General features: G+C 45.6%; 2 protein-coding genes across 2 annotated transcripts in view; one reads left to right on the top strand and one right to left on the bottom strand.

Moving 5' to 3' along the window:
- The first annotated feature begins 3973 nt into the window (after window positions 1-3973).
- Window positions 3974-9036, top strand: PTPMT1 (protein tyrosine phosphatase, mitochondrial 1). Its single transcript, XM_018559731.1, has 4 exons — window positions 3974-4189; window positions 4977-5057; window positions 7069-7260; window positions 8884-9036. The coding sequence occupies exons 1-4, from the start codon at window positions 4037-4039 to the stop codon at window positions 9025-9027; spliced, it is 570 nt and encodes a 189-aa protein (XP_018415233.1). The 5' UTR covers window positions 3974-4036; the 3' UTR covers window positions 9028-9036.
- Window positions 9037-18658: 9622 nt separating this feature from the next.
- Window positions 18659-23031, bottom strand: part of KBTBD4 (kelch repeat and BTB domain containing 4) — an 8599-nt gene continuing 4226 nt past the window's right edge. Inside the window, exons 3-4 of the mRNA XM_018559744.1 lie at window positions 21567-21673; window positions 18659-19830 (exon numbers count right to left, since the gene is read on the bottom strand). Of these exons, the coding sequence (XP_018415246.1) occupies window positions 18970-19830; window positions 21567-21673 (968 nt within the window). The 3' untranslated portion in view covers window positions 18659-18969. The remainder of the gene's footprint in view (window positions 19831-21566; window positions 21674-23031) is intronic.

Here is a 23031-nt window from a genome sequence, read left to right as displayed (position 1 = left end):
TTGGCTACTGCGCCTGTGTAACAGGGCCGGCAGTTTAGGCTCACTGTTACTGACCTGCACTCAGAACGGAATATCTGGTATGGACACCCCAGCCTCAGAGCGCCTGTACACTGCAAATTGTGATGCTTGCTCCAAATTCATGTACCTTTCTCCAACAGGTACATAAATCTGGGGAAAGCGCCGACATTTATTGTGCAGATGCATGATGGGATTCTAAAGAGATCTTTTTGCATTCCTCCCACTGTGTGCACACAACTGTCCTCATACAAGAATCTGCCGGCAACCACTTCTGTAAATGCGGCCTTCTAGTACCATCCACTGAAACTGATTTTGGCATCTTTTCCGATTTGCTAAGTGCACTACGAAAATGCCCATGTTTGCTCAACATCCTTTTTACTGCGTGCATTTAAAAGCCCCTAAACCCAGTTTTACCAGCAATGTGTGGCACTTCCTTCTCCTTCTTCTTTATACACAAACTCATGCTAACCACCAATGGCGAGACCTGTTTCCTGACACTAACATGGGGCAACTGTTTTCTGACCACTGACACCAGGTCATTATTACTCCCACCACAGCAGGCATGTATTCCAAATACTGATCCCACTGCAATCTTTTCCTCCCACCGATGAATGACTCTGAGCATTTACATTTACTTGTGCCTTAGAGTGGCACAAGTAAATGTAAATGAAGGGGAGAGGGGAAGTGTGGCTAATTGGAATAAAATAAGGAAGCCTGTAATGACAACAATACTGTATATAAACTGCCATGACAGACCTTCAAATGCTAATTGCCTGGGTGTCTTTGGCATCAAAAATGTTGAGTCACTGAACCTGAAAAAGTATGTAGCCAGTGAGGTCAGATCTCCTGATCTGCATGCTTCTGATAAATAGGTTTAAATCGGCAATTTCATGAGTTTCCTTGGCAAGTCTGAGATCCACCAAGGAGAGACTTTATAGGCCATTTAGTCCTGGACCCTTTTATTTACTCTTCGTTTTTAGGTTCACACACCTTGCAGGCATTATTAGCAGAGTACCACCATTAATAATGCACACACACTAGTATTCATGACATTCACTGTGTGCAATGACCTCAATAAACTCTGTTTTGGTGGGGTGGGGGAAGAGCGTGTTTGTGCCCTAAAGCTGGCACTCAAAAAAAACGTTTTCAGCCCACACCCCAGTGCTACAACCTGTATTGTTGTCAGTGCATGCTGCCAATCCTTGGAGTGGAAAAGGTTTACTGGGCATGGGTACTGGTGTGTGTCTGGGCAATATTAGCAATGGTGCCCCCCAATAATAATGTCCATAAGGTGGCGGTCTGCTTTCTGCCATGCTGAGGTCTGATTAATCCTCTGCTGAGCTGCTGCCTACGGGGCTGGGGTGAGTATCTGAGCTGCCACCAGAGAGCTTCCAGGGGCCAGTGAAGAGTGCCCCACCCGACACTTCCGCCTTTCTTCCGGGGCTCCGCTGCCCCTCCTGCGTGCCCGAGACTGGCATCACAGGTGTCTGCGGGTAGAGGGGAGAGATGCCAGCGTATGGATCTGCTCCCCGCTGAATGGAGCCAGAAGTGACACCGAATGCATCACTTCCGGTTCCTTAGCTGTCATTCCCCGGCTAGAGAAGCCAAGGAAGTAGCTACTGAAGCACAATCAGCGCCTGAATAGCTTCTTTGAATTGGAAAGGTAAACACTAGGGGGTCTTTTAGCCCCCTAATGTCACCTTAAAGAGAACCTATCAGCACTAATACGCTACCACTTAGGGAGCTTGTGTGCCCCCCCCCCCCTATGTGATAGCAATGAAGTTAAGTAAAAAAAAAGTTTTTAAAAATAAAATAAATTTAAAAATACAAAAAAAACTTTTAATGTCACCCGCCCCCATGAACACACGCATACTAATGTAAATGCAAATCAGGTGTGCCTACGTACCAAAATGACAATTGCACTACACATGTTAGGTATCGCCGTGTGCGCCAGAGTGAGTGCGACAATACTGGGACCATTATTCAGTGTTAATTCTAAACCACTGACCTGTGTGGGCTTTTAAAGTGTTGCCTATGGACAATTTGTTACCATTTCATGAGCGCACGCATTTTTTAAGCTTGGCACGTTAGGTATCTGTTTACCAGGCATAACCTCATCTTTTATATTTAACAAAACATAAATGGGTATTATATTGTGTTTCGTGAACTGAAATTAAGTGTAATTTTTACTAAAATTTGCGGTTTATAAAGAGTTGCGCTAATATCATGCACCCTAAAAAATTGCAACTGCTGCCATTCAGGAAATCTATAACTTTTGGGGGTTTTAAGTAATTTTCAGGTCTAAAATGTGGATTATAACATGTGTGCAAAAAACGTATTGGCAGCAAAAGGGTTAAAGTGGGTTTGACTCCACTCCTGTAATCATGATCATTATCTTGCTAGTGATTATTAATGTTATTATGCAGGGTTTGTATAGCGCCAACAGTTTGCACAGCGCTTTACAATATAAGTAAGACATTACAATCACAATACAAGACAAGATGGTAGGAGTGATACACTATTTTATAATGAAATATTTATAATTATATTGGAAGTATAAATCTGGCCCAAAGTACCACAATTAGCTATCAGTATACAATTCAGTGCAGTCTTGGAAATACAAGGAAGTGACCTATGTAAACTCTGCCATTGTTTCTGCCCTAAGAATTTTATGGCTGCTGATGAGTCATCCACTTACAATATGTTCAGCGCCATCTAGTGGCTGGATGGGAAAACACAGCTCATTGACACTTCTATGCTGGCAAGGGATAAAGGGTTTCATAACATGGTTTTTCTATAAAGTCAGGTGATGTGCAGAGGAAGAGGAGAAGCAACAGAGGAATGTGTCATATTTTAAATATTTTATAACTGAAAGAACCACATGCACCCCCAAAAACAGCACGGGTCCATTTCTACTTCTGGATTCTGGCTGCATTTTTGAAAAAAACTCAGCACAGAACCAAGAAAATTCCTATTTATTTAATTTAATGGTGAAGCGTGCAAACCAGATGTAATATGCATATGGAAGAGGGTCATAAGTGTTTTCAGTTAACGTTGTTTCCTCCCAAAAATTACAGCGTGGTTTTGATAAAGCATATCTCAAGCCATGAGCGTCTTTGCTCATTTTCAACAGACTGTGGGATGGTTAAAGAAGAACTCCAGGAAAACTTTTTCTTAACCCCTGCAATGGGGCTATACCCCCCCCCCCACACACACCGGAGCAGGCATAATCTGGAGCAGTTGCCCATGGCAACCAATTAGCTTCTATCTTTAGCTTGTTCAGTTAAAGCAGAATTAAACTCTCTCTTTTTTTGCATATGTTTACTGCTTGCTAACAGATATACTGAGGACTGAGTTCCCCATCAGGTTCGCTCTGCTGCTGATTGACAGCAGGCAGGTGTCATAGCCAGTAGTAGGCTGGCTTTGACACCCACCTGCTATCAATCTGCAGCAGAGCAGACCTGATGGGGAACTCAATTCTCTGAATTCCCGTCAGGCTCAGCCCACCCACTGCATCCACCTGTGTGACAGGTGCACTGGCCAAGTGGGAGCTCAGTAATGCTGAGCCTGTGATATTATCAGGCTCAGGGTTGCTGAGATGCACTGAGGATGGAATGTCTGATATGAACACTGTAGCCTACGCAGTGCAAATGTCAGGTGAATACTTACTGACCACTAATGCTATAGTGGGAGACTATATCTATTATTCAAGTATTTAGAGGGCACCTAGACTGCATTAGAATTTCAGCTGCAACATAGCTGCTCCAGATCAGGGAACACCCAGGGCCAATGATGCCAGTATCAGGGTGCACGGACTTACAACAGGCGCAATCTTTCTTACAAGGTTTCTAAAGCGCCATAGCAATAAATAACAATTAAGGTATGCCCTTATCAATCATGGCGTTGTCCTACTTCCGCCCTTTCCGTGACGCAGGGTCAGTACGAGGACGGAAGCGCCAGTATTCAATATGGCGCTCACTATAATCAAGGCTACAGGGTAATATGCTTGTTGGAAATCATGCCTTTCCAAGCGGTGGCGACCCGCGTACTGTTTTACCCGACTTTGCTGTATAATGTGTTGATGGAGAAATTCTCTAGCCGGAAGTGGTATGACAGGATCGATGAAACGGTCATCTTAGGTGCGTTGCCCTTCCGGGGAATGAGTAACAAGGTGAGTGCGCATGCGCAGTCTGCTAGAAGTCAAGTGCAGTCCAACGTTACATTGTAGTATCTTGAGACATTTTTGTCTGGTTTATTATAAATTAATGTATATAAATTCAGAAGAAAAAAAGAAACACAGAGGCTGTAACCCAGGTGTAGGCAACCTCTGCACTCCAGGTACGGCTAAATTGCAAATCCCATCATGCCTCTGCCTCTTGAAGTCACGCCTGTGGCTGTCAGAGACTTGCAATGCCTCATGGGACTTGTAGTTCCACAACAGCTGGTGTGCTGAGATTGGCTACCCCTTGGTCTGACCCTTTCCCCTGCTTAAGCAAGACAAAAATAATTTTTTGGGCTTTAGTGTATTGATTCGAGAGGGTTAGCGTGACAGCCAATGTGTTCTTGGATCAGATTTAATCCCAACTGTGAGCAATTTCCTGACTGACAGTCACCACTCTGCATGTAGAAGATCGGGAACTCGGCGATCAGCGGTCACATGATCACTCGGCTTTCGATTTTTTTAGAGCCGACGTGTGACAGCTGCAGTGTCAGTGTTACACAGCTCTAAGTATTGGGAATGGTATGCTTTACTCTCCCAGTACTTCTCCTTTAAATCGAGAGTTCAGGTAGGCTTTAACCTGAAAGTTTATCCTATATAGATGTACTAATGAGCAGGCAACGTCTATGGCTATACTGCGTACTGGATGCTGTTAATCCCCACTGTCCTGTTACCCAAGGTGATGTACTAACTTTCTGTGTGCAATATGTAACAATTCACACTAATGTGTTTCCTGCAGTTGATTAAAGAAGAGAACGTACGTGGGGTCATCACTATGAATGAGGAGTATGAAACCAGGCTGCTGTGTCACTCTTCTCAGGTATGTAATTCCCATTGGTTGCAGGAGTTACATCAATCCCATCTGGCCAATCAAGAAGCCGAAGACACCGAACCTGGCAGTAGACCAGAGATGAAGATGGAAGCGACAGAGGGGAGTGACAGCGCAGCGCTGGAGGGGATCATTTGTAGGGTAAGTCAGCCATGATGTGCTAACGTGTTGTACATTGTAGCACATTATTGCATTCACCTCCTGGGGGCTCAAAACATATATTTTACTTCAGCAGTTTACTACCTCTTTAAAGCTGAACTCCAGGGAAAATTAACTTTTGGTTATTTGCACTGTAAAAATTAGGGATGCACTGATACCGGTTTTTCTCTAGTCACCTTCCAGGACAGCATCAGAGAGATAGGCTCCTCCCATGGGAACAGGAAACACATCACCCACACCTAAATAAAAAGAGCACAAGCCTAGCACGCTTCAGTTATTTTTGTGTTTCCTCCGGCCGAGCAGGACATTGTAACATTTGTTATATTGCCTATGCCTTTGTGCTAGTGAGATATATTTTTTTCCCGGTACTCACCGATACCGAATACCGATACTGGATTAAGGAAGCCAGGCGGCGTGTAATGACTCGCCACACGGTTCGCGATTAGCAGGGAAGCCGTCTCCATGCTTCTTGTCACTAGATGACAAGAAGGATGGAGCAGGCTTTATGGTTAATCAGGAAGCTGGGCGCCATGTAATGACGCGGCACCCGGCTTCCTGATTGGCCGGGATTCATGCTCAGGTGACGAGGAAGCATAAAGCCAGGTTCCTGATTGGTCGGGAAGCCGGCTCCATGCTCCCTCGTCACAGGAGGAGGGCCATAGTCCTAAAGCCCATAAAATAAAAATCTAATCACCAATGGCCACCCAATATTTTCAATTTAAACCCCCGCAGGTTCCCTTCCAAGTTACCTGTCATGGTGCAGAGTTGTAATAATCTTCAGTTGGAAGTTGCCATTATCAGGCTTCCAGACTGCAATGTATTTCCCGAACACTAAACTTGAACCGGTTCAGCTTCACTTCAAAGGCCAGGATAAGATTTTCCCCAAAAATAAATAAATAAATGCACACACATGAAATGAAAACTGACCATTTATAATTTTTCTCCAATCATCTTCTGGGCCAGCAACCTGAGAGACTATTGGCTCCTCCTACTACAGGAAACACAAATGAAAAAGAGGTTAATTACCCTCCCACCCCCTCGTCCCTCAGTTTTTTTGTGTTTCCTACCTCCCAGGAACGCTTCGTCATGTTTGTTTTTTTCCTTGGTCCAGTCGGTCTTGAGGTCGCTGGTCCCCCTGCTGTGCAGCTCTACCATTGGGTCCTCTGTCGCTGGTGGTCTTGATGTGGGTACAGTGGGGTTTTCCCCTCCATTTCCGGGTGGTCCTTCCTCCATTTTCTTTTTCAGGGTGGAAGGAGCCTGAAGCCCCAGGCTGTGGATCCGGCCTAGTCGGTGTGGCGGAGAGCTGTGCGCATGTGGTTGTAGCGCATTGGGGTGTGCCATGCGTTCCGGAGCTCGTCTTAGATCAGTGGATGGCAGGTGCAATGCTCGGGCTCCTGCAGACTTTTCCTCCCAGCCCCTGTCTGTACTGAGGTAGAGACTTTCAGTTATGGGACTGGCAGAAGTGTCAATGGACTACAAGTGTGTTCCATTAAGAAGTACAAGTCCCTCTGCTTCAGTGATCCGGTAAATGGATCTGTGAATGGATGACGAGGGCTATGTTGGCAGAACCATGACAAAGTCAAAAAACGACAGCAGCCAGCATTTCAGTGTAGGGAGCATTAGGAGGGTGGGGCATATGACCATGTTTCAGGTCACACCCTCTCAAAAATGTCAAAATCATTTCACCTTCACTGTCAATGATGACACATATGGCTGAGAACTAGTATGCAGCCCAGGAGGTAACATTGGCCGCTTCTTTCTGAGGCTTCTCATGTGGGTGCTTTTGCTATGTGTTACATTCTCTTTAAACTCTCCCATCAATTGTTTCTTTATTTGTCTGCAGCAGTGGGAAGCCCTGGGTGTGGAGCAGCTGAGGCTCAGCACTGTTGACTTCACTGGAGTCCCATCATTGGAGAACTTACAGAAAGGTGTGGAGTTTGTACACCGACACCAGGAAAAGGGTCACAGTGTTTACATCCACTGCAAGGCTGGAAGATCCCGTAGTGCCACCATGGTGGCTGCCTACTTAATAGAGGTGAGAGTCCCAAAACTAATATGGCTGTAAGGTGACCTCCAAAACTTCACACAGGATGTTTGTGCGCAACGTAAAATCCTTTTCTTGGAGTCCTTTGAGGGGGACGGGAAGTCTTTTACCTTCAAGTTATACGGCTGCCTACAGGACATTGGAAAGTGGCAAACTAAAAACTGTAGGCCAGGCCAAGGTATAACCTCCTACTACCAGCATGCCTCAGATTTGTAGCAAAGCAGTACTGAGACCCCGAGAGTGGTGGGACCTGAATGGACACCAAGAAAAGGATTTTACGGTGAGTACAAAAACCCATTTCCTGGCCTCGTCATGTCAGCATACCCATGGAGCTGACCCATGGCTATGCTGACCATGAGGATAGGCCAGGAAAGGGAAATTATGGTAAGTATAAGATAACTATTTTCCATATTCCTCGCCTCCACATGTCAGCTAACCCATGGGTCAGCTCAAGGATATGCTGACATGAGGATAGGCCAGGAGAGGAAAATTATGGTAAGTATAAGGCCCCGTTCACATTGAGCGATTTATCGTGCGGTAATTCCCGCGATATTGCGGCAATTTACCGGGCGATATCGCTCTCCAATGCTTCTCAATGGGGCAAAGGGTCCTGCTGTCGCGGGTCGTGTGTCGCTACAGCAGGACCCTTTTTGGAGCGGATTTAGCCGCGATTCAAGCTTGCCCAATGCAAGCATGTGCGCGATACCGCGCAAAATGCAAATTGTGCGACAAACGCGCGATTTGCGAACCGCTCAATGTGAAAGGGGCTTAAGATAACAATTTTCCATATTTTCTTCCTTGTCCATTGAGGGAAACAGGAGCTCTTTAACCTGTGGTAGGCAACCTTGGCACTTCAGCGGTGGTGAAACTACAAATCCCATGATGCCTCTGCGAGTCATACCTGTGGATGTCCGTTTTGCAATACCTCACGGCAGTTGTAGTTCCACAACAGCTGGAGTTCCGAGGTTGCCTATCCTTGTGGTAGGCCATAACACCAACCAGGCATAGTTCCTTCAGCTGCAGGGACACAGTAGCGCTATAGCAGTCAGCAAGATTCTTGACAGCCACAGGCATGATTCCCAGAGGCAGAGACATGTTTGGATTTGTGGTTAAACCACAGCTGGGGTGCCAAGGTCGCCTCTACCCCTGCTTTAACCTTTTGGGATGTCCAAAACCAGTTCAACTGAGGAGTGGGCAACACAGCAAAGGCCCAGAGCAGAGATAGGCAAACTTGAGCCCTCCAGCTGTGGTGCAACTACAAATCCCATTAGGCACTACAACACTCTGGCAGCCACAGACATGACTCCCAGAGGCAGATGCATTATGGGATTTGTAGTTTCACCGCAGGTGGAAGGCTGGAGTGTGCCTACCCCTGGCCTAGAGGAAAAGGGTTGAATGAGGCTGTGTGTCCTCCAACCAGGAATTAGGTAGGCAGGAGTGGAGGAATTGCAAGTATGAGCCTGTACAGCAGAAAAAGTATAACAATGGGACGATGTCTGAGAATAATGGGGCCTAACATTTAATAAAATGGATTTGGGCTTTAACTTGATGGCTCTTTGTGGTACATGGCCGGTGTGTAGTAATGTAGCTCTTTTTTTATTTTTTATTCCACAGAAACACAAATGGGGGCCAGATGTCGCCACCGCCTTCATAGCGAATATCCGTCCACACATTTTGATCCACAGCAGACAGCATCAAATGCTGGAGAAGTTTTACTACTCGATAACCAATTCAGAATCTTTAGGGGGTGGAGGGTGACACGAGGTGAAGCTGGGGCCATTCTCTACTTTGTTCAAGAATAAATACAAACAAGACATTAAAAGGGCAATGGTGGTGTGCTGCAACTCCGAACAACTAAGAAGATTGCATTTCACATTAGTAAGACCGGTTAAAGTTGAGTCCTGACTGGTCCTTTGGTTATCTGCACTTTAAACAATGTTCTTTAGTTCACTAAGTTATCACAGTTCAGACTTCGGGACTGTCCACTGACCGAAAAATTTGTTTTTTTTTTCTTGCCTGCGTGTATGAAAACTTGTCTTAAAACTTGTTAAATAAACATTTTTTTAAATAAAAACTGGACAGAAGTTACTCATTTATGATTTTGCACTTTGGCATATTAATTTTTAGTCATATGCATTAGTAACCTTGCACCAGACGCAAAAAAGACAGCGCTGTTCCACTGCAGTATTGTAAGTAACAATTGGATTGCAGAGTAATACCTGAATTGAAGCATTAAAGAACTCCAGGATTCATTAGACTGAACACTTGCAGTGGGGCGACCCTTACAGTAGGGATGCACCGATACTAGTGTCAGTGCCAAGTATTTGGGCGGGCACTCGTACTCGCCCAAATGCTCTGATGCCTAGCCCGATGCTTCCTGTATCGGGAAGCCAGCTCCATCGTCAGTGACGAGGGAGCATGGAGCCGGCTTCCCTGCCAATCAGGAAGCCCGGCTCCACGTCATTGCCCGGCTTCCTGATTGGCCAGAAAGCCGGCTCCATGCTTTCTCATCACATAGTGACGAGAAGCATGTGGACGGCTTCCCTGCTAAATCGGGAAGTCGGGTGGTGAGTCTTTACACGCTGCCTGGCTTCCTGAATGGGATTTTCAGTACACCATATTTCGTATCGACAAGTAACGGGGGAAAAAATGTCGGTACTCGATACCGAAATACCTCAGCAACCTTTCTACTTGAGGTAGCTTCTAGTGTTTTGGCCTGACTGCCTTACTCACAAAACGGAAAATTGTATACTTACCTTTCGGTAATTTTCCTTTCCTAATGCCAATACATGGCAGCATACAATGGGCTGGGGGCGGAGCCATACCCATTGTATGCTGCCATGTATTGGTGTCAGGAAAGTGAGTGTTCAGAGACAAGGCAACAGTTTAGGCAATACCAGTGGGTTCGACCTGGAAAGTGCTTCGCAGCTAACTTTTTACCAGAACAGAATCTGGAAAGCACCCCACACAAAACCTAGAGCTTGAAGGTCAGTTCCAGGCTATCCCTGCAATGTCCAGTCCAGTGGAATCTGGACGTGGCACTCCAAAAGCCAGGCTGAGGACGGCTGGATCTGATGGCTGTGATTAGAGAGGCAAGTTCTAGCAGCACTGTGAAGAACAGTCTTGATTGAAGAGGAGAAATCTTGAAGAATAGGAAACACAGATGCTAGCAAAATAGACTTCCACACCGCACAGCTGAAGAGGACATTAGGCTGCTAGGACATAGCAAAACTGAGGCCAAAGGGATTATCCCGGGCTAGCCTACAGTTATTTGTAGAGGTGCAACGAAACCAAAATGGTCAAAAATGTCAAACTGAAAATGCTTTTTTTTTAAAACTTTTTCAGATTCTTTAAAATATTTTATTTATTATAAACTTTTATTTTTTGTATTTGTATTAACAAATGTTTTTAACCTATAGGGGCTTCGGGGGAAATATTAGGGGTCTGTTTGGATCCCTAATATTTCCCTTTTAAAATAGAAAAAGAGATTGAGGGCACGCTGTGTTCTCAATCTCTTTTTCTGCAGCCCCAGTTATAAATGAACAGGGGTAGCCAGACTGCGGCCCTCCAGGTGTGATGGAACTACAAATTCCATGAGGCATTGCGAGATTTTCACAGCCAGACTTGACTGCCGAAGAGAGATGCATCATGGGATTTGTAGTTTCACCACAGCTGGAGGGCCGGCGTTTGGCTACCCCTGCTCTACACTGAGTGCTCCTGTTCATTCATAACATGAGGACAGAGTACATTTACTATAACCACAATCATGAGTGAACAGGAGGTGATGGAGATCCCATTCATAATTGAAGATATAGTAACCATACTCTGTCCTCAGTCAGCGATCACTGACTGCTTATACCCGCTCTCCTCTCTGACACGCTGTCACAGGAGGCTGAGCGATCGTTGTGGGGAGATCTCAGCCTCCTGTGACAGCGCTGGCTGTCTCCGCCCACACTCTGCTCTGCCGATCTGTGACAGGAGGCGGGGAGGAGAGATTCCAGCCGCTCACATCGCTCTCCCACCGCACCGCCTGTGACAGTTTCTCTCCTCCCCGCTGGAACCCAGAGCTTCGGCAGAGGAGAGGAGAGAAAGAATGGATGCACCACCGCTATATCGGCAGAAAATGGCACTTTCAGCATTTTTCCAAAAGTGATATTTGCGGCCGATATGTCGGTGCTTCCCTAGGTATTTTGATTGCCAGTATCTAACCCAAATGTTCCCTTCAATGGACATCAAAAGTGTTTTCATGCATTTCTAAGCAAGAATCAATCACAAATCATAACATGTGGGTAAAGGACTACAGAAAGATAAAAAAGATGATACAAGATTTTAATGGGCTTTCATTTGAATAGTAAAATCTGATCGGCTTCCAGGATCTCAATCCCCAGTCGTGGCTCCAAGTCTATTTTTTCCAGTTTTTAAGAGTAAAGACGAGTTTTGTTGATTATGATTGTGGAGAAAAAAAAAAGGTGACTGTCACAGTTCAGACACATCGAATATATAAATGTACACCTAATAGCGCAGTGCAACTGGCCGGACACTGAGCTTATCCGAGGCTATACCCCTTCTTGTAGTCAGAAGGGTCATTCCCCTGAGGAGCAGACCCACCCAGGTGAGATTGAAACCAATAGTGAAACCTCATCTGAGCAGTCTAAGGCTCTGTTCACACCTAGGCTATCGAATATGTGCGTTTGCCGCGCGTTTCCTGACGCACGCTTTTACCGCGATTCGCGTTAAAAAAAACCTGGGACAAACGCGCATTTCTGATGGCTACTTGGCTGTATCCCAATGGAAACGCGGGAAAAAAACGCCGCAAAGAAGCTCATGCACCTTTTCAGGCGTAGGCTGTTTTGTAGCGCGTTCAGACGGGCTGAAATACAGCAAGGTGTGAACCATAACCATAGAAAACAATGGGATTTTCATGTTTGAGCGTTTTGTAGAGCGTTGAACGCGCTACAAAACCGTACAGGTGTGAACCAGGCCTAAAGGAGCTATGGAAGAGTCCCATAACCCTTCTCAGCACTCCATCCTTATTCAAGTGGGATAAAGTTATAGCATATCCGTTTACATGTTCGGTTTTAACAGTCGAGGGAAAAAAAAGGCCTCCAGAGATAAGGTAAAACCAATATAGGTAACAGTGCTGCCCCAGAGGTAGGAACCCCAAGCATGTCTGGAGGTGTCCACCAGCGCTGTTAGAATGGTCAATCACCTCTGTAGCCAATCCATCCAGGTGAATTGAAATTCCCTGGACAAAAACTCCCTAGTAGCGATATAACCCTATTACTCTTGCCAAAGGTAGCACAGGCTTCAGCTATAGTATAGATGCTTTAGGTGGGAGGATCCCATCTCTCAGAGGCTGCCCTGGACGATGACTGGGGAAAATCAGCATAGCAGAGACCAAATGCATAATACTTTGTTGTATCTGTATAGTGCAGGGCAACCATTTGTACCAGTATACATAAACGTGCAGCCAAAGGTGATGTATCTAATTTCTGGAGAAGCAACAGGCTCACCTTTATTGGGTTCCAAGAGGCAAAATGGCTAAGCATGGTTCCACCATCTTTAGTAAAAGACTACCGACAGTCCCCGGGTTACGAACAAGATAGGTTCTGTAGGTTTGTTCTTAAGTTGAATTTGTATGTAAGTTGGAACAGGTACAAGTGCAACTCCAGCTCCCAATATTGTTTTTAGTTTTGGATAGCATAGGGAAGGGTTAACCCCCTGTAGCGTTTGTTTTGCTGTGTGTGCCCCTGTTTAGAAGATTTCCCCTCACTTTCTGTCCCTGTGACAACTGGATTTTGACAATTTTGGGTTGTCGTGAAAACAAGGATTGGTGATGAAGCTTCAGTGGAGACACCTTTTTCTCATGATCACTCTTACAGGAGTGAATTTCCCTTCCTAGGGGTAGATTTCCTCTCACTTCCCGTTGTCTCAAGGACAGGAAGTAAGATTAAATCTTTCTAATGAGGATACAGACAGCAGTAAAAACCTCACAGTGACCCGGAAGAAGAGGCGGGCACCCCTCGTCTGCACGTCTAACAAGAGCCAACTTCCTGTAATGTACGTACAGTACTACATACCAGACCCACAAAGGCGGGCACCCCTCGTCTGCACGTCTAACAAGAGCCAACTTCCTGTAATGTACGTACAGTACTACGAACCAGACCCACAAAGGCGGGCACTCCTCGTCTAACAAGAGCCAACTTCCTGTAATGTACGACAGTACTACGAACCAGACCCACAAAGGCGGGCACCCCTCGTCTGCACGGCTAACAAGAGCCAACTTCCTGTAATGTACAACAGTACTACGAACCAGACCCACAAAGGCGGGCACTCCTCGTCTGCACGGCTAACAAGAGCCAACTTCCTGTAATGTACGACAGTACTACGAACCAGACCCACAAAGGCGGGCACTCCTCATCAGCACGAGCGCGATAGCATTACAACTACCCCTGCTGTACGGTAATAGCCTCCGTTTGTAAGTAGGAGTCAGATGTAAGTCGGATGTATGTAACTCGGGGACTGCCTGAACTATTATTGGTATTCAGTATAATTAATCATTTTTTATACTTTACATGGATTATTTATATCTTCTACCCAATTACATGCAGAACAAGCAGTCCAGCAAAAGTGACAGGATTATACCGATAGTTTGCCCAGCCCTTATCATGGTCCCTTTTGCTGAACAGCTTGGCCTGCATACAAATGTGGATACAATATGAATACAGGCATTGTGAAGTAAAAAAGAAAACCATATATTCAATTATTGCATTACAACTACTATCCACATACAGTTATCAGAACACAATATTTTTCACAACGGCGTTCTTTTAATCTTAAAGGGCTTTCGCTTTTAATTAAAAAAGTTTGAAGGTTGCTTTTGATATTTTTGGTACAGTAGCAGCCGGTAACACATAATTAAAGGAGAACTATGGGGTCAGTTTGTCACAGGTCGGCTAGAACTATGAGGTGAGTGGAAAGCACTCGCCTCATAGTTCCCCTTTAAGCTTAGGGCCCCTTCCATACAGAGCTGTGGTTTTGAAGGACTTTGTGAGGCCAAAATGCAGCTTTTTCTTAACACACTGCAATGCAGTGGTGGACAGACTTTAATATGTAAGCCAGGGGTAGGTAACCTCAGCACTCCAGCTGCGGTGAGACTACGAATCCCATAATGCACCTGCCACTCTGAGCCATGCCTGTGGTGGACAGTCTTGCACTGCCTCAAGGCACTTGTAGTTCCACGATAGATGGGTTGCCGAGGTTGCCTACCCCTGATCTAAGCAATTTGCCTGTGCTGGGAAATGAGGCAAAATGCTTGACAATGTATCTTTTAAAAAAGAATCCCAATATTGCAAAAAAATCTCCAGCCTGGCTAGGTGGAAGGGTCACTTTACACAAAACTGATATTTTAGTTTTGAAGAACACCAATGGGATGAATTGGCTACTTTTAATATAATGTTGATACTCTGGGTGTGATCACCATGTGTTAGTAACTATGAGGACATAGTAAGTTTACTGTGTCCCCAGTTATGAATGAACAGGAAGTACTGTACATCACTTCCTGTTCATTCATGATTGTGGACATAGTAACTCAAACCATCTCCACAGTTTATGAATAGACAGGAGCACTCAGTATAGGGGATTCCTGTTCATTAATAACAGGGGTTTCAGGAAAAGAGATTTAGGACTCTATCCTCAATATTTTTTTGTTTTAAAAGAGAACTATGGGGTAAGTGTTTTTTCCGTAGTTCTCTTAAGGGGTCACGGGAGGACATATACTAGCCTCCTCCCGTGGCCCAAACAAAACTCAGTATATCGCGAGCTACAGCTCGCGGTATACTGACACCGCAGCCGGGACGGATCCCGACAATGCATGCAACGTAAACATTTGTAACTGCTGCCATTTTATTCTATACGTTCTTGGCTTTCAGGAAGAATATAACTCTCAGGTGGTTTTAAAGTAATTTTCAGGCCTAACGTGGATTATATGTGCAGCGAAAGGGTTAAAACGCATGCAGTGAGCCTTACTGAATGAACGGGGAATGATTTCCTCAATTCCTCTCCCAGGCTAGTCCCTTTATTATCACTCTGCAGCCAGACAATGTTACAGAAGATAATTTAAGATACACAATGAACATAAAGATTTATTAAAAGGAGAACTATGGGGTTAGGGTTTTTCCCCATAGTTCTCCTTAGGGTAACGGGAGGACACAAACTAGCGTCCTCCCGTCACCCAAGGCTCAGTATACTGCGAGCTACAGCTCGCGGTATACTGAGACGCCGCAGCCGGAGCGGATCCCAACATCGATGTCGAGATCCGCCCAGCTGCGTGAGTGACAGCTGGCTCTGCCTATCTAGAGGCAGAGCCAGCTGTACCCGCCCCCTACCCTGTCCGTTCCGCCAGTCAGCGCTGGCGGATTGGAACGGGGGCAATCCATCCCCTCCCCTGTCACAGCAGAAAGCCGTGACAGGATCGAGAAGTGAGCGAACACCGGCATGTGTTCACTCACCTCCCGATCTACTGAGCCGACCTGTGACAGTCTCATTGTCGCAGGTCGGCTAGAACTATGAGGTGAGTGAAAAGCACTCATCTCATAGTTCTCCTTTAAATGAAAACAGTCCAGCTGCATCACAAGGCATTTAGTAGATTGTTACAGTTCAACTTTAAACCTGTCATGGATGACGCTAGCCCTTTAATTGACTCTGCATCATCCATAAAGCCTCAATACTTGTGATTGTGTCAGCTAAGCCGCAGTAAAGCTCTACCATCTGCCCATTTTTTGTTATATTGGGTATTAAAGGGAAAGTATAGTTTTAGTGAGTACATACACTGATCAGCCATAACATTATGACCACTGAGAGGTGAAGTGAATAACATTGATTATCTCATTACAATGGTACCTGGAAGTGGAGGGGATGTATTAGGCAGCAAGTGAACATTTTGTCCCTGATGTGATGGCTGGACAACGGTCAGAGCAACTTCAAATCTGCAGCCCTTGTGGGATGTTCCGGCCTGCAGTTATCAGGACCTACCAGAAGTGGTCCAAGGAGAGAAAACTTGTGAACTGGCGACAGGGTCATGGGCAGGGCCGGATTTACTCTCCCTTCCGCCCCAAGGCCAGGTTCCACAATACGCCCCCCATGCCGCCAACGCTACCTCCTCATCAATTGTTCCGGGCCTCGGTGGCCTTGTGGGAAATCCGGGCCTGGTCATAGGCTAAGGCTCATTGATGCACGTGGGGAGCGAAAGCTGACCCATGTAGTTTGTTCCCATAGAAGTGCTACTGTAGCTCAAACTGCTGAAAACGTTACTCCTGGTTCTGATAGAAAGGTGTCTGAACACACAGAGCATCACAGTTTGTTGCATATTGAGGTTCGTAGCCACAGACTGGTCAGGGTGCCCCATGCTGACCCGTGTCCACGACTCAAGATGCCTGCAATGGGTACATGAGCATCAGAACTGGACTACAGAGCAATGACAGAAGTTGGCCTGGTCTGATGAACTAGGTTTTCTTCTACATCATGTGGATGGCCGGGTGCTTGTATATCACTTACCTGGGGAAGGGATTGGAACCAGAATGCACTATTGGAAGAAAGGCAAACCAGCGGAGGTAGTGTGATGCTTTGGATAATGTTCTGCTGGAAAACCTTGTGTCCTGTTACTTTGACCCGTACCACCTACCTAAACATTGGTGCTGACCAAGTACACCGATTCATGGAAACGGTATTCCCTGATAGCACTGGCCTCTTTCAGCAGGATAATGTGCTCTGCCACACTGCAAAAATGGTTCAAGAATGGTCTGAGGAACACAACAAGTTCGAGGTGTTGACTTGGCCTCCTAATGCACCAGATCTCCATCCAATCGAGCATCTGTGGGATGTGCTGTACATCCAAGTCTGATCCATGGAGGCCCCACCTCACAACTTACAGGACTTAAAGGGTTATTAAACCTAAGGGATTTTTGCATATATCTAAGGCTAGCAAGCAGTAGATATATGCAAAAACAAAAAGTTTCAAAAGGGTTAAAACTTACCTGTGTCTCCGCTGCGCGCTCCCGTCCGAAGATTCTCAGGCGGTCGCATGTGCAGTTCAGATCTTCGCCAGGGAGACGAGGAGAGACATTGTAAATTCAGCAGCATGCACCCGCAAAAACTCCGTGGGACAGGAAGTGCCAGTTAAGAGAGGAGGAGTCAGCGATGGGATCTGAAGACCGGTGTTCTGTCGAAAACTCCACCTCCTCGAGATCTCCAATGACCTGACATCCGGGTTTAGTTAGAAGTAAGAGGTTTGGCCGAGAAGGCTGTACTGCACATGCGCCACTTCCCTATACACGTATACCACAGCAATAAAGTATTATAATGAACTAGGGTCAGACTAATCCAGCACGTTATTAATCTGAGTTGCCCCACTCAATATGGCAGCCGCTTGCGGCCTTATTGAGTGGGGCAACTCAGATGTATAACGTTGGAGATCTTGACGAGTTTGAACTTTCGATAGAACACCGGCACCAGTGCTGGAGAGACTCCTGAAAACCACAGTAAAGAAGAAGATGATCGGATTAAGAGGCATCATTTAAGGTAAGTCCTTACACTAGCATGAGGGGGGGTGGGTTATACTTTAATGTCACTTTACAGGATCTGCTACTGCTGGCTTGGTGCCAGATACCACAGCATAGCTTCAGACATCTAGTGGACTCCATACCTCCACGGGTCAGGACTGTTTTGGTGGGAATAGCTGGACCTACTCAATATTAGGCAGGTGGTCATAAAGTTATGGCTGATCGGTATATGTAGAACTATCATAGCAGTGTTTACCTTAAACTAGCTTTTTTTTCCCCCAAATGTTTCCATTGTAACATGATTGCTTGCCCTTATTTTTGTCATTGTATTAAATATAGAGCAATTTGTAAAGCAGCCATTAGAGGAAGCAGACACTCTATTTACAATCACTCTGCTTTCCTGCCACTACAGCAGCCTATTGTTTTCAGTGAGTCAGCCGACTCAGACGTGCATTGTGAGTGCAGGAGCAGTAAAGCTCACTATTGCGTATCACTGATAAAGCAGAAAGCTGACCCTGCATATGTTATAGACAAATATGTATATATATATTTTTTTTAGATTTTTAGATACCGTATATGTGTAAAAAAGATAGGTTAGATGTAAATAGTGTCATCAATATGTGATATAAAAAGAATCCTTTGTTTCTATATATAGTTTTTAATAATATATATATATATAGACAAATATTATATATAATAAAAAACTATATATAGAAACAAAGGATTCTTTTTATATCACATATTGATGACACTATTTACATCTAACCTATCTTTTTTACACATATACGGTATCTAAAAAATTTTTGAAAAAATATACATTCCCTTTAAAGTTACCTAGGCGTAAAACACACCAGATTTGTTTTTTTAAAGGGGGCCCGCTCAACTTTTACCCTCAACCATATGCATTATATGAGCTGGATTTAACAAGGAAAAATGCATCAGAGGACACAAAGCTGTTTCAGCATGGTAGACCAAGCCCACTGTATTACACTGTTGGTCCCACCAATGTATACACATTAGTTTGATTGTTTTCTTTGCGATTCTTACAGCTGAAGTGTCATGACCTTCCCGATAGCGAGATCATGGCTGGTCAAAGCGACTGCCTGCACGTCTGCCTACTCTTCTATTCCCAATACAGGCCTCATGCTAACAAGAACTGCAGGTTGGTAAGCAAGAAGCGAATGCCACTTGTTACAGTCACCACAGAAGTGGCGGGATTGAGTTTGAAGGTGTTGGCGTCACCTTTCTTGTAGTGATCGCGGAATACATAGATGCAGCCATTGCAGCTGGCAATTTTCCAGAGGGAGGGTCGAGTGCTCCATACGTCAGGGAGACAGAGCCGCGTGAAGCTGTCCAGGAGGGGATTGTAGCAGACCAGCGAGTCTCCCTCTGCTACAATGAACACCAAGTCTTTATGAACGGCAGCATGCATGCGTCCGGCAAAAGGCAGCAGGTACGGTTTCACGTGACACTTCTCAGTGTTGGTGTCGAAACACTGAATAATACGAGAGGGTTTGGTGAAAAAGTCCAGGTCATTCTCCTCGCCTCCAAATAAGTAGATGAGCCCGCTGAGGTTCACACCAGCAGCGCCTGAGATGGAGACCTCCATCTGGCTGGTTTCTGTCCATACATTGTCTTGTACTCGATAGTAAATGACGACATTGGAGAGAGAGTCCTGCAGCGTCTTCCCACCGAGAGAATAGATAGCGTCTTTGCTGGGGACAGAAACCAGTGTGTGCTGCAGGCGGTCTCTAGGTAGAGGAGCGCAACGCTCCCAATCCATGGTCTCCATGTTACATTTCCACATTCGTCTAGGGATGGAGCCTCCTACCACATACAGGTCGGCCCCGTGTTTGCAGGCCGCTGTTATCTGGTGACACAGACTGTTCTGTCCGCTTACGCTTATAGAGTCATCCTGTGCACAATGTAGTGAGACTGCAATGGAGTGTGTGCGGGACTCCTCCTTGCCAATCAGATAGATGTGCACATTTTCACCAATTTCCTTAAAAAGAAAAAAGACATGAACATTTAACTGTCACATACTCATATGCAAACACACTTAAAGCGGCCCTGCCACCTTGGCCATTCGGGTAAGTTTAAAGCCCACCACTTACTTCCTTATACTTACCTTTCACAGCGCACCTTGTCAGTCTTTTCTTTACTACTGATGAAGAATACCCAATGTTGGCTGGTGTTACAGCTTACACAGGGCATGTCATGACGTTACTCTCTCCTTCATGTGACAGTGTTCAGGTTTAGAGATTGGCTAAAGAGGCTTTACAATAGCTACTAGGGATGCACCAATACAGATACTAGTATTCTACCGATGCCTATCCCGATACCGGAACTTCCGGTATCAGGAAGCCAGGCGGCGCGTCATTACACACTGCCCGGCGAGGTAACGAAGGAGCATGGAGCTGGCTTCCTGGCCAATCAGGAAGCCGGGCAGCGAATCATTACCCACCTCCCAGCTTCCTGATTGGCCGGGAAGCCGTCTCCATGCTTCCTCGTCACCTGGTGACGAAGTAGCATGGATCCGGCTTCCTGACCAATCAGGAACCCGGGCGCTGTAATGACTAAATGTAATGTAAACCCCACCTCAAGCTGAAACTCAGCACTGCCACCCTTTTTTGAATGGCTGCTCAGTGTGAGAACTGACAGTGCTGCGCTATGGGAAGGCAGAGGAGCCTCTCACCTTGTGTAGTGAAAGGCCCACGGTGACCCACTGAACACGGGGTTGTGACCCACTTTTGGGTCACGACCCACCAGTTGAGAACCACGGCTTTAGAGCAGGGGTAGTGAATTAAACTTCAAGGAGGTCTGGTGAATACAATTTTCATTGAACCGAGGTCCTGAATCGCGTTTACATACACGCGCATGCCCTACGCACACATGTTCATTAGAGTCAGATGGTGGGGGTGGCACGTTTGGTTTAAATGTTTAATTTTATTATTTTTTTACTTTTCTATCACCTTTTTTACTTCACTTTTGCCATCACAAAGAGGATGACAGGACCATATGTGACAGCATTTGGAGGTGACAGGTTTTCTTTATGAAGACATCATGCGTCTATTAGACTTCTGATGTCTTTCCTGCCCTCCGATAGAGATCATCAAGCACAGGCATGGAACAAATGCAGAGATAATTCTAGTGTCAGAATTCTGACACTATTTTATAACATGCTTGTTCTGCGTCTGTAATTCAAAAGTATTAGCAACATATATAACAAATTCCATGCAACTAGAATTTTAAAAGAAATCCACCAATGGCAGTGCTCATATCCTGTCAAGACAGTTGTACTTTAAATATATTTGCTATTCTTGTGGATTATCTCAGTGCACAGCTACAAGTCAGCTCAGATCTTTGTGGCTTTTATTCAGCAAGGATGCGGACTACACGCAGCCTCATAGTTCGAGCCGACGTGGGACAATGAAACTGTCACACGTCGGCTCAATAGATCGGGAAGTGATGGAACACATGCTGTCGCTCACTCACGGGTGACCGTCAGTCACACTCCCCGCAGGGATTCCCCCCTCACCGCTCCTCCAGCGCTGACTGGAGGAAAAGGACGGGAAGGGGGCGGGCACAGCTGGCTCTGCCTCTAGATAGGCAGAGCCAGGTGTCATTCACGCAGTTGGGTGGATCACGACAGCATTTTCAGGATCCGTCCCGACTGCGGTGGTCTCAGTATACCGCGAGCTGTAGCGATGAATTCCGCTCATTGGAATGACACTATACCTTCAGGCTGGACAGCAGCATTTCAGAAAACTCCTCCCTCTCTTCCTTGTTGTAGTGGATCCAGTTCTTTATAGCAGTGGTGGGATTCTGAGAGCAGGGAACACCATCTGATTGAGAGAAAGGCATTCATTATTACAAATCAATTGTAAAGAAAAGAACATTCCTTACTGATTGAATACTCAAACTCTTTCACAAAAGGAGTTTCCTTTTTTTTTTTTCATTCATTAAAAAAAAAAAAAAAAAGAAAGAAAAATATGAAAGATTAAAAGTGCAAAAGGTAGCCCCCACAAGGGTTAACTTTTGAAAATCCCAGAGTTCCTCTTTAAAGCATATCTAAACTCAAAAAGAAAATGTAATCTATGGGAGCTTAACAGTTCTTAGATGAGTTGGCTGCATTTGTTTTCTCCCCCCCCCCCCTTTATTTTCACCTGGCGATCAGGCCAGTAAGAGCTGATTCACACCATATGCGTTGGACCAGTTCTGACCGTTGTTTCCAGGACAGCTGAAACGCAAGACAAGGCAACCGCCTCGCACGCCACTGTGCTCGTAGAACTGAATGAAATGTCCACTTGTGCCATTTTAATAAAGTTCTGCCAAAAGAAAAAAAAAAGTACCCAGTGTGATGTGCCAGGATGGGCACATCAGCACTGTCAGGCAAGGACCAAAAGCCGCGGTGCGTTTAGCGCTGCGGCTGGTGTGAATTGGACCCAAGTCTGCTATTTTTTTAACTTTACTTTTTTGGGCACAAGGCCTTTTGCAACAAAAACAAAAAAAATAAATAAAAGGCAACTTACACCCACCAGTTCATAGGTGGCTCTGCCTTTTCCATCCCTCACAAGGCCTCTGTTACAAGGAAAATTCAGCCGTCTGGGAGGTGGAGATTCTGGTGTTGCTGAAAATCACTTTTTGATGGATCAAGGAGTAAAAACAATTACTTTTACCGGAGCAAAATTCATTTTTACTGCTTAGCCTCCTGATGTCCACCCTGTGGCCCTTTGGGACTTGATGTGCAGCCCTTTACAGGGGGATCATTTATTTTAAAAAGCAGCTGTAATGTCAGTGATTTTTGGTCATATACTGAATATTATCTGTGAACCTTTGGCCAACAGTTATCAGATGCAGTGATAATGATACTAAAATCGGAATCAAGGCTGATACTGAGTATTTGGGCCAATACTCGTACTTGCCCAAATGCTCCAATACCGGAACTTCCGGTCAGAGGGAGGTATCCCTCTGACCGGAAGTGCCGAGGGAGCATGGAGCCAGCTTCCTTTCCAATCAGGAATGTGGGCGGTCATGTAATGGCCTACCTCCCTGATTGGTCAGGAAGCCACGCTGCCTAGCAACATGTGAAGCCTGCTTCCTAGCCAATCAGGAAGCCGGGTCATTGCGTGCCGCCCCAGCTTCCTGATTGGCTAGAAAGCCGGCTTCACTTGTTGCTCAGCAGCGTGGCTTCCTGACCAAT

The sequence above is a fragment of the Nanorana parkeri genome, unplaced genomic scaffold (genome assembly GCF_000935625.1).
Source record: "Nanorana parkeri isolate BGI_ZX_2015 unplaced genomic scaffold, ASM93562v1 scaffold414, whole genome shotgun sequence".
In the NCBI taxonomy this organism is placed as follows: domain Eukaryota; kingdom Metazoa; phylum Chordata; class Amphibia; order Anura; family Dicroglossidae; genus Nanorana; species Nanorana parkeri.
The sequence above is the reverse complement of the archived record's forward strand: the minus strand, read 5'-3'. Positions and strand labels throughout refer to the sequence as shown.

Bases quoted from the DNA above. Each gene is read 5' to 3' on its own strand.
- PTPMT1 (XM_018559731.1), top strand. From the start codon at position 4,037: ATGCCTTTCCAAGCGGTGGCGACCCGCGTACTGTTTTACCCGACTTTG. The intron at 4,190-4,976 runs GTGAGTGCGCAT...TGTTTCCTGCAG, and splicing joins TCCGGGGAATGAGTAACAAG to TTGATTAAAGAAGAGAACGT. The intron at 7,261-8,883 runs GTGAGAGTCCCA...TTTATTCCACAG, and splicing joins TGGCTGCCTACTTAATAGAG to AAACACAAATGGGGGCCAGA.